Below are 12182 nucleotides of genomic sequence, written 5' to 3'. Positions count from 1 at the left end.
CTGCCTTTGAGCACCTGCACAGTGAGGCAATTTAGCTTGTTTTTAAGATTGTTCTTCAAAAGGATTCTATAATTTTCATTCTAGATTCAAATTTAAAGTAGTTTTAGCATTTTTCCTGTCATAACAGTCACACATTCTTCTTATACTAAATGTAGACAATTGGCTTATTTCCTTCGACTTCCTGATGCATGTTTTTATAAACTCCTATATGTGTGATTTTCTTTTCATCTTTCTAACTTGATTTTGTGTCATTAAGTGGATGCTGAATTCCAACAACATCTGGATTGTGGTTTCAAGTTGAGAAATCACTCCCAGGGGTTCATAGGTATTTCTTGGAGATTGTGGTGTGTGTGTGTGTGTGTGTGTGTGTGTGTGTGTGTGTGTGTGTACTTGTTACACTTAACTGTTTCATTCATTTGGAATTTATTTTAGTATATGACATGAATTGAGTCTTTAAGATGACCATTTTCCCCCAGTAATTGATTGAAATTTATAGTTGTATCCATGGAAACAAGACCTTCAATTTTGTCATCTGCTGGTTTCACAGCTTTCAAAATGGACTTTAATATTTTTCTCTTATCCTGGAAATTTCTCTACAAGGGAGCTTCCTAGCTTCCCTGGGTTCTATGCACCCAATGTTGGTGCCGCTGGTGCAAGGACAGCAATCGCACTGACCCCACAGTGAGCCTGCACCAAGCACCCCCACCCCTGCCAGACTCCAGACAGGGCTTTCCAGAGAGGGTCCCATTCAGTCGTCACAGCCTAATGCTACCCCCATCTAAAGAGGGGGAGATGAAGCCTTCAGGGAGTTGGGGCCCTGTATGAAACCACACAGGTAGCAAGTGGCACAGCCCAGACTTAAACCCAGACGCCCTGCCCCGAAATCCCAGAGCATGGCTTTGGATCACACAAACGAGGCCTTGTTCCCTGCCTCCGCCACGTGCCAGCTGTGTGCATCGGGGAACGCTGACTCGACTTTCTGGTTCCATGTCCTCGTGTGATAATAGTACCTGCCCAGCAGGACTGTGGCAAGGACTACGAGATTGTTTCTGTAGAGGGAGCAAGCGCAGGAGAAGCTCAGGAAGTGGTCCCCTCTGCTGCTTTGATCCCTTTTATAAATTTCTCCTCCTCCTCCTCCTCCTCCTCTCCTCCTCCTTCCTGTTCCTCATCATTTTAGGTTTTGCAGGACATAGAGTCTCCGTCACAACCGCTCAACTGGGACAATCTAAACAACATAATAAAGTGATACTGGGATTATAACCCAAAGTATGAGTGAAATATCCATGAGTCCATATTGATATAAATAAATTATTGAACCATTTAATAAATGTGGGAGAAGAGACCAATCTAATATGCAGAAAATTTTCAAATAATTTCAGGTTCTCCACCTTCAAGGAAGTAGAAGTAACTCCCACTCCTGAAGCGGGGGCTATGCACAGTGACTTCCTACCAGAGGACAGTGTGGAGGGGGTGGGGAGGAGGGGGGCAGTGGTCTTAGAACGGGAAACCTGGAAGATACCACGTAAGCCAGGTGATCCAGGTTAGCAGGTTGATAGTCTGCCCTCTTGATACGACATGATAAAAATGGCACTTTACCTCTGTGGTCTTTCTCTCAGTGACCCAGGACCCCAGTCTAGTCATTACCGGATAGAGCTGTGTGTCAGTATAATCGGTTTCCTTTATAAATCTGTTTATTTTCTTTTTATTCATTTGAAAACATTATTCGTAAAAGACATCCCTAGGCTTTGCCAGACCGACAGAGGTCTCTGAGGCACAGACGTTGTTAAGAGCCACTGATGGGCATGACAGATGATTAGAATTGCTAATTCCTGTGCCCCATTCCAGCTCATCTCCTTGTGACCCACAGCCATGTTCCCTTCCACTTCAGTGCCTTGGCTCATGCTGTTCTCTTTTCCAGGAAGAGAGGTTCCTTTTATGCTCTGACTCAACAGAAATCTTTTGAGCTTAGCTTTGCCCTGGATTCTGCAGGCTCTTTGCCCATTCCATACCCTATAGCCTCTTTGGGAAGGAAAGCCTACAGAAGGTGGGCAGTGGGTAGGATGCAGATGACGGGTGAGTGGTGGGAGAACCTTCAAGAACAACGGGGTTCTAGTCTTGGACGTACCCAGTGCTGCACTGGTAATGCTTAACCAAGGCTCTCTGGGGAAAATGTATGCATATATCATTTTATTGATATAAGGTTGTGTACATACAGTTTACTACTAATAATAAAACATATGCTACTCTTTGTTGCCAATCTCACCTAGCCATCGATGCTCTCAGAACACTTTCCTTGATTGTTACTGAGCTCTTCTGTCTGTTGTCTGGATGATAAGGGGTTGCATCTGATGAATGAGTGTAATTCTGATATGGATGTAGATTGTGCCTTAATAAGATGAAAGTGAGACAACCAAAGGACACTGCAGCTTCACTCAGCCATCAATTTTAAAAGTTGGACACCCCTTTGCTGAATCAGATTACAGTTTTGGGGCTGGAAGAATATTTCCTCAACTTCTTGTGCTAGTCACAATGTAGCTGATACGGACACGGCACATTTTTATATTTATCTGCATTGTTATTTTCCTATCACTTAAGTCTAGACAGTTCAATCAGAACAATATCTGAAGCTCTGACTTACAGCATTTGCTAATTTCTGTAGCCAACTTCAGGCTCCTACCTGAGTGAACACAGTTGGAAGGTACATACAGTCACCCACCATCACATGGCACTTTCAACATAGAGAAACGATGAACATGCATAATGTCAAGCACATAGATAATAGTAAAATCCAGTGAAAACAGCTAAGAAGTGATGAGATTTTTAGTATTAATGACTTTCATTTTCAATATAACTGATTTAATTATAAGCTTATAAAATTTAGCATTCAAAAATGGCGATGTAACAGCCAGCTTGCAAAATTCCTGAAAATGCATCAATTAGATTTCATGAGCCATTATGGGCTGGCTCCAGCTCACCCCTGAATTGGCCCTCCATTTGCTAAGTGACCTGGGCTGAAGCTCTGAACTCCCTGGAGCTCAGGGTCTTTGCTGTAAAGGATGACTGTCCCTGCTCCCCAAGGTGTGATTCCTGGCACCAGGAGCCCCATGCATGCTTTCCTTCTCCAAGTCCCTTTTAGCTCTTCCCACCCAAACCCACAACATAGCACTTTCATAGGTTATTGGCCATTGTTCTAGCCTATGTCATGCATCACTCTTATCCTGCCCACTGTTTTTCTCTAGGGATTTTAAAGAATAGGCGTTAAGTCTTGACATTGTTCTGTATTTTCTCTGACCACACCCTTCAGGATGCTGGACCAGGGCTAAGCACTTGGTTGGTGCTCAATAGACAGGCATTTGTTGGCTTGCTAATCTGCAGACTTTGGGGAAGAACATTCTGACAATAAGGTGTAATATCACAGTGAGTGTCTGGGTCAGCAGATAATTTTCTTTCTTGGAGGTCTCTAGCAATGGAACAGAGTTTTTCAGGGCTGATGTTGGATTTTCTTGAAATCAGAGCACTCACACTCTCTTCACAGTTTTTGGCTTGCTCCGAATATATTCTTATTCTATAGTGTTTGTTCTCCCACTAACCAAGAAGATTCAGAAAAAGTTTACTTTCTATAGTTTGGGTGATTTTTAAAAAAATATATTTTATTGATTTTTTTACAGAGAGGAAGGGAGAGAGATGAGAGAAACATCGATGAGAGAAAAACATCGATCAGGTGCCTCCTGCACACCCCCTTACTGGGGATGTGCCTGCAACCAAGGTACATGCCCTTGACTAGAATCGAACCTGGGACCTTTCAGTCCGCAGGCCGATGCTCTATCCACCGAGCCAAACTGGCTAGGGCTGGGTGATTTTTTTTTCAAAGTTTACTGAATATGCATTTTTTCAAGCTAACTTACATCTCCCATTGGATTCTGGGAAATGGTGTGGCGTGAGCACCATCTTTCCTCCCCAGGGCAGTGAATCACATTGACAAATGTTCCCGCCAAATCTGATTCTTGTGTCCTGCGTGTATTTCTGTGGGCCTTTGGTAATACACCGTTGAAGATATTGGGATAATTAATTCCCCAGTGTCTAATGTTTTCCACCAGCTTTGTAACCTTTATGATCTCAAACCTTTCTGCTTGTATTTTCAGGACCCGCCTCCTCTGTTTAATGAAGTCAGCGCTACAATAATCCAGGCTGAAAGGGTGACCTGCCTGCGGGATGAGCTGCAGATAAAGCATGAAGAGGACTACAAGACCGCCCTGGATACCATCAAGAGCCAGCTGCAGTTAATAGAAGGTGCAGACATCAAGGAGAACCTCCGAGACCAGATCCGGCACTGGATCATCGAATGCAGGTGAGCACGAGTGGCGTAGAGACCACGCCTGACTGTCTCTTGTATGTTTTCAGCACAGGAGCATGTTGATGTAGATTCACGAGGTTTTTCGGCTTCATTGTAGAAAAGTGAAATGTCAAGGTTACGAATTCAGGAACTAATTTTTTGTAATGCAATTGCTGCTGTCTTTTTCTTGAAACACAGTTTCTATAATGCTTCCCTGACCTCGTGGACTTGAACATCATGCGTCCCACCCCCATTCCTCCTCCAGGCAGTGTGGAGCCTTGCTTTGGGAGAAATAGCTGAGTGACCTGTGCGGTTAACTTCTCTGTGGGTCAGTTTCCTCGTCTGGAACAGGAGGACAAGACTCGTACCACAACATGAGGTTGTTAGGAAATGCAGAGCACTTAGACCTCTCTGTGTAGATCATTGTTATTCTATTATATTGTGACCACCTGCTTATTCACACATCTGGCCTGAGAACGGAATGGTACATACAAGTCAGGTATTTTCAGTGAATGGTGTGGGCTACGGTGTCACAGTCTTTCATTTTTATCCAATTACATAATTGTGTCCGGAGGAAATAATCTTAGGATGACTTGTGGGATCATGGAAATTTAGGGAGAAAGGCATTGTTTCAAATGAATTGTCTTCTGATTAAATCTTATGGGATTATCATTAACACCCTCATTTTTATAGTTAATGAGGATGACATGCCCAATGTTCATGAACTTCTGCCATCAGGAACTCTTCCTTCTCTTGGGACTTCAGAGAATAGGTGTCCACAGAAATGTTTTCTATCAATGGCATGATGCTTTACTTTTATATAGACATTTTTAAAATTTATCTTTATTGTTGAAAGTATTGCAGATGTCCTCCTTTTCCGCCCCATTGACCTTCCACCTTCCCACTTCCTTCCTCTCCCTAGGACTTCATCCCACTATTGTCTTTGTCCATGAGTTATTCATTTATGCATATAAGTTCTTTGGTTGATCTCTTCCCTCCTCCTCCCCATTCCCTCTGAGGATCCTCAGTCTATTGCACACTTCCATGTCTCTAGATCTATTTTGTTTGTCAGTTTATTTTGTTCATTGGACTCCACATATCCATGAGATCATGTGATACTTGTCTTTCTCTGAGTGACTTATTTCACTTAGCATGATACTCTCCAGGTCCCTTCAGGCTGTCTCAAAGGGTAAAAGATCCTTCTCTCTCTCTTTTTTTTTTTTTATAGTAGTATAGTATTCCATTGTGTAAATGTACCACAGTTGTTTTTTTATCCACTCATCTACTGATGGGCACTTGGGCTGTTTCCAGATCTTAGCTATTGTAAATAATGCTGCTATAAATATAGGGGTTCAAATATATTCTTTCTGATTGGTTGCTTCAGGCTTCTTAGGATATATTCTTTGAAGTGGGATCACTGGATCAAATGGCAGTTTCATTTTTAATTTTTTAAGGAAACTTCACACTGTTTTCCATAATGGCTTTACTAGTCTGCAACCAGCAGTGTACTAGGGTTCCTTTCTTTCGCATCCTCGCCAGCACTTATTTGTTGATTTATTGATGGTATCCATTCTGGCAGGTGTGAGGTGGTATTTCATTGTCACTTTAATTTGCATCTCTCTGATGATTTGAGCATTTTTTCATATGTCTCTTGGCCTTTTGTATGTCCTCTTTGGAGAAGCGTCTAGTTATGTCTTCTGCCCATTTGATTGGGTTGTTTGTCTTCCTTTTGTTGACTTGTATGAGGTGTATGAGTATTTCATGTATTTTGGATATTAACCCTTTATCAGATGTATCACAACCAGCATCATATTCAATGGGCAAAAACTAAAGCCATTTCCCCTAAATACAGGAATAAGACAGGGTTGCCCGCTTTTACCACTTTTATCCAACATAGTACTGGAAGTTCTAGCCACAGTGACCAGACAAGAAGAAAACATAGCCGAAACCGGTTTGGCTCAGTGGATAGAGCGTCGGCCTGCGGACTGAGCGGTCCCGGGTTCGATTCCGGTCAGGGGCATGTGCCTGGGTTGTGGGCATATCCCCAGTGGGAGATGTGCAGGAGGCGGCTGATCGATGTTTCTCTCTCATCGATGTTTCTGACTCTCTGTCTCTCTCCCTTCCTCTCTGTAAAAAATCAATAAAATATATTTTTTTTAAAAAAAGAAAACATAAAAGCCATCCAAATTGGAAAGGAAGATTTTGGCAATGTAGCAGGATACAAAATTAACACCTAGAAATCATTGGCATTTTTATACACCAATAATGAACTCTCAGAAAGAGAAAATAACAATTCCATTTACCATTGCAACAACCAAAATTAAGATACTTAGGAATAAACTTAACCAAGGACGTAAAAGACTTATACTCAGAAAACTATAGAATGTTGAAAAAAAGAGATAAAAGAAGATATAAACAAGTGGAAGAATATACCATGTTCATGGATTGGTAGAATTAGCATCATTAAAATGTCCATACTACCCAAAGCAATCTAGACATTCAGTGCAATCCCTATTAAAATACCAATGGCATATTTCACAGATCTAGAACAAACACTCCAAAAATTTATATGTAACCCAAAAAGAGCCTGGATAGCCTGCAGCAATCTTGAGAAAGAAGAACAAAGTTGGAGGAATCACAATACCAGATATCAAGCTATTAAAACAGCCGGTACTGGCACAAGAACAGGCATTTAGATCAATGGAACAGAACAGAGAATCCAGAAATCCACCCAATCCATTATGCTCAATTAATCTTTGATAAAGAAGGCAAGAGCATACAATGGAGTAAGGACAGTTTCCCAGGTGTTGGGGTAATTGGACAGGTACATGTGAAAAAATGAAACTAGATCACCAACTTACACCATACACAAAAATAAACTAAAAATTAATAAAAGATTTAAATGTAATTCATGAAACCATGAAAAGCCTTGAAGAAAACATAGGCAGCAAAATATCAGACAACTCATGTAGCAAAATATTTACTGATACAACACGTAGGGCAAAAGAAACAAAGGAAAAACAAACAAATGAGACTACATTAAAATAAAAATTTTCTGCACAGCAAAAGAAACCCACATCAAAATGAAAATGGAACCCACTGTATGGGAGAACACATTTACCAGTGATATATAGACATTTTAAAAGCAAATTTATTTTTATTTGACAAAACAAAGTAGAAAGCACTATGTACAATTATAACCCCAAATAAGCTAAAATATATAATGTATACACACATACATATACACTGAGTGGCCAGATTATTATGACCACCTGACGTTTGTAGGCAAATTAGCTATACTTTCTCACTGAAGTTGCTAGAGGGCCAGACCATTATAAATAGAGAAGCAGGTTGTTTACCATGACAGTAGAAGTGATTTTTTCTGAAGATATGGGTAAACAGTGCGATTTAACAGCCTTTGAATGTGGGATGAAGATATATATATATATACTGAGTGGCCAGATTATTATGACCACCCCCATCAATACTTCGTTGGGCCACCTTTTGCCTCCAATACTGCGGCCAATCTTCTTGGCATTGACTCCACGAGATGTTGAAAGGTGATGCAAGGAATCTGACAACATGCCTGATGAATAGCACTGTCCAGTTCTGTGAGATTTGATGGTTGTGGAACCAGCTGCCTGATGACTCTTTTAACTTCATCCCACAAATGCTCAATTGGATTGAGATCTGGTGATTGTGGGGGCCACCTAAGCAAGGTAATGTCTCCCTCATGTGCACAATACGAGCACCGTGGCATGGCGCATTGTCTTGGAAGAAACCATCTCCATTGGAATACGCCATCAACATGTTAGGATGAACTTGATCAGCAACAATACTTAGGTATGTTGTGCTATTCAGATGTTGTTCCACATGAATTAAAGGGCCCAAATCATGCCCCAAACCATAACACTGCCCCCACCAGCTTGAAGGGTTGTACTTATGCATGTGGGGTGCATGCTTTCATGCTGCTTCTGCCAAATTCTCACTCTGCCATCTGCATGATGCAACTGAAAACGTGACTCATCAGACCACATGACTTCTTTCCAATGCTCAACTGTCCAATCCTTGTGTTCTGTGCGAATTGCAGACGTTTTATCTTGGTAACTGCAGACAGCAAAGGTGTTCAAACAGGCCTTTGGCTTCCATATTCCATACAATGCAATGTATGGCCAATTTGCCTACTAATGTCAGGTGGTCATAATAATCTGGCCACTCAGTGAATATATTCATACACACATTTAACTTATTAATTGTATGTTGGTATGTGCATGGAAATCTTCTGGAAGGATACACTAGAAACTGTTAGTGTGGCTACCTCTGCAAACTAGAGCGGTGATGTTGGCTTTTATTTTATACTAGAGGCCCGGTGCACAAAACTTTGTGCACTCAGGGGGAAGGGGGGGTCCCTCAGCCCGGCCTGTGCCCTCTAGCAGTCTGGGACCCCTCGGGAGATAACGACCTGCTGGTGTAGGCCTGCTCCCGGGTGGCAGAGGGCAGGCCCAATCCATAGGTGCAGCCCCTGGTCGGGCTCAGAGCAGGGCCGATTGGGGGGTTGGGGCACCACCGTGTCACACTCAAGGCAGGGTCGATGGGGAGGTTGTGGTGTGACCACCTGTCACACACAGAGCAGGGCCCATCAGGGGGGTTGGGGCTCTGTACCCTGTCACGCACAGAGCAGGGCCCATCAGGGGGTTGGGGAGCTCCCCCCTGTCACTCACAGAGTAGGTCCGATAGGGGAGTTGGGGCACCGTCCCCCGTCATGCACAGAGCAGGGCCCATCAGGGGATTGGGGCGCCGCCACTGTCACGCTCAAGGCAGGGCTGATGGGGAGGTTATGGCTCTACCCCATCACACACAGAGCAGGGCCCGAAAGGGGTGCGGGGGGGGTTGGGGCACCGCCCTCTATCACCCACAGAGCAGGGCCCATCAGGGGGTTTGGCCGCTGCCCCCTGTCACGCTGATCCCAGTGCCAGGAGGCCTCACGGCTCCGCTGATCCCGGTGCTGGGAGGCATATTACCCTTTTACTATATAGAATAGAGGCCTGGTGCATGTGTGGGGGCCGGCTGGTTTTCCCTGAAGGGTGTCCTGGATCAGGGTGGGGGTCCCCACTGGGGTGCCTGGCCAGCCTGGGTGAGGGGATGATGGCTGTTTGCAGCTGGTCACACACCCTTCAGGATGGGGGTCCCCACTGGGATGCCTGGCCAGTCTGGGTGAGGGGCTGAGGGCTGTTTACAGGCTGGGGGTGACTGAACTCCCAAACGCTCCTTTTTTCCTTTTTTTCTTTTTTATTCTGGGCCAGCTTTAGCTTGAGGCTTGGCTCCAGCTCTTAGGCCTCCGCTCCTGAAAGTAGGTTTCTGGCCTTTGCTTACAATGTTGCGAATCTGCTGGCTGAAGTCCGGTGGTATTTGTTACAGAGTTTCTTAAACTGCCCGCTCAGAGGCCTGCAGCCGCAGGCGGGGAACGTTGGTTTCCTCCGTCACTGAGGCAAGCAAGCCTCATGTTAGTTTCAAGCTGCCTGGCTGCCGGCCGGCATCTTGGCTGACAGTTAATTTGCATATCTCTCTGATTAGCCAATGAAAAGGGTAGCGGTCGTACGCCAATTACCATGTTTCTCTTTTATTAGTGTAGATTCTCATGTGCTTTTGAAGTCTTTTTCAATAAGCACTATTTTTATAATAAAAAGCCTAGTTAAAAATATATTAGAAGAAAGACAAGCAATGAGTTGGGCATAATCCAAAATAAACATTTAAATTTTAAAACACTCTAATGTTTCAAAGTGATGAATGCAGTACCTGCATGGCACGGTTGGAAATCATCTTTTGATTAAAGACTAGGGAGGCAGGAGTTGCTTCTCCCACCTGAGGCCTGGGAGGGTCATGGGAGACTTCTGCAGGCCCTGATGTCACCTGGGAGTGGCCCTCCCAACAGTGCAGGGGCTCTGGGCTCCCTTTGAAGATCCAGGCCTGGCTGGCCGGCCCCTTGAGAATGTTCATCCTGGGGTCACTGACCTGACGGCCTGAGGCCAAGTCAGAGCCGCTCCCAGGGCTTTGCTGCGTGTAATTCAGCAAGATGTAGCGGCTCCTCTCTGGGAGGAGTGTAAGGTCGAGGGTGCTTTTATCTTCTTAATTGGATTACATTGATCTGATTGACTTTGATAAAAACCCTTTTCCTTGCTCTTGTAAATCGAAGACACATAAAAAGCAAATATTGTCTTTTGAAACATGAAACATGATCAACCCTCAGGCTAAATTCCAATAGGCCACACGATGGCAACTTAGGGAATTTCTAGAAGTTACAATTCGTGTATACTCCCACAATTTTAAATACTTATTCTTAGCTCATCTATTTAATACTTACAGTTGCCAAAAAGGGTTATACCCAGATTTTTTTAAGTCAATTTTTAAATTATCTTAAAGGAAGTCTTTTTTTTCCAGAGTTAAAAGTAATACATGCTCATTGCAGAAAGTTCATAAGACAGAGGAGTTTAAAGAAGAACATTAAAAGCATATATAACTTTTGTATACAAAGGTTGCTACTGTAAAATTTTGGGTAAATTTCCTTCCAGTCTTTCCCCCTTGCATATACATTTTAATTGCAGTTTGATGGATTCTTTTTCTAATTTTTAAAAATTTTAAATTGTTTTTTCCCATGTCCTTAAAATGCTTTTCAAAAGAGGTTTTTAATGATTGCTTAACAGCCTAGTGCATGGATGCCCTAGTTAATGAATTATTTTCTTTTTAATCTTTTGTCAATTGAAAAGAGAGGATACTATCTCAGTAATCTCTTCCCTGACATTTATCTGCTTCTCCGTGTGATGCCTCTTTAAGTGATCTCTAAATTATAATTATATATATACACTAGAGGCCTGGTGCACAAAATTCATGCACTGGGCGGAAGAGGGGGGTGTCCCTCAGCCCAGCCTGCACCCTCCATTCTGGGACCCCTCGGGTAATGTCCGACTGCCAGTTTAGGCCCGATCCCACAGGGCCTAAACTGGCAGTCAGACATATCTCTCACAATACAGGAGACATCCCTCTCACAATCCGGGACTGCTGGCTCCCAATTGCTCGCCTGCCTGCTAGCCTGATTGCCCCTAACTGCTTCTGCCTGCCGCCTCATCACCCCCTAACCACTCCCCTGTCAGCCTGATAGACGCCTAACTGCTCCCCTGCCAGCCCGATCACTCCCAACTGCCCTCCCCTGCCAGCGCAGTCACCCCCAACTGCCCTCCCCTGCCAGCCTGGTCAATTTGCATATTACCTCTTTATTATATAGAAGATATATATATATATATATATATATATATATATATATATATATATATATATATATATATAACTGATACCAACGCTTTATTAACATATCATTGCAATAATGACTTTCCAGTTGTCATTTGCCTTTTATTTTTTAACTGGCCAATAGGAAAGCTAGAGAGAAAAAGACACAGAAGAGGAGAAATACACAGTCCTTAAGAGCCCACTTCCCGGGGTCTACGACTCACTGCGGCCAGGCTGGCCCTGCTCCCTGGGCATCCCTGCTCGGACCCTCGGCAATAGTACCTGCTGCCAGGTTGTTGTGGGATTGAATGAGAAGCTGCAAATAAAGACTCAGGCCCCACAAGCTTCCTGTTGAGGTTTTTAACTTTGTAGGTGTTTTTCCTGTTTCAGATGAGATTTTCTCCAAATACTATTTTCTATTAATATTGGTTATATATTTTTAAACAATGTGCACCATCACCTAACCCAACTCTCCAGTGGGTTCGAATGGTTTTCCACTTGAGGCTCTGGGACGTTCTTGGATGTACAGTCATGGGAGAGCATGGCAGATACTTTCTCCCGTGCCAAT

The 12182-nt window shown here is 43.4% G+C and overlaps 1 protein-coding gene across 1 annotated transcript in view; it reads left to right on the top strand.

The window, feature by feature from the left end:
* The window catches only part of IQCA1 (IQ motif containing with AAA domain 1), a 117934-nt gene that overhangs the window by 25086 nt on the left and 80666 nt on the right, over positions 1-12182 (top strand). Inside the window, exon 6 of the mRNA XM_059703636.1 lies at positions 4143-4348. Within this exon, the coding sequence (XP_059559619.1) occupies positions 4143-4348 (206 nt within the window). The remainder of the gene's footprint in view (positions 1-4142; positions 4349-12182) is intronic.

Source organism: Myotis daubentonii, chromosome 7 (assembly GCF_963259705.1).
Source record: "Myotis daubentonii chromosome 7, mMyoDau2.1, whole genome shotgun sequence".
Lineage (NCBI taxonomy): Eukaryota > Metazoa > Chordata > Mammalia > Chiroptera > Vespertilionidae > Myotis > Myotis daubentonii.
Note: the sequence above shows the minus strand (reverse complement) of the source record. Positions and strands in the feature narration are given on the sequence as shown.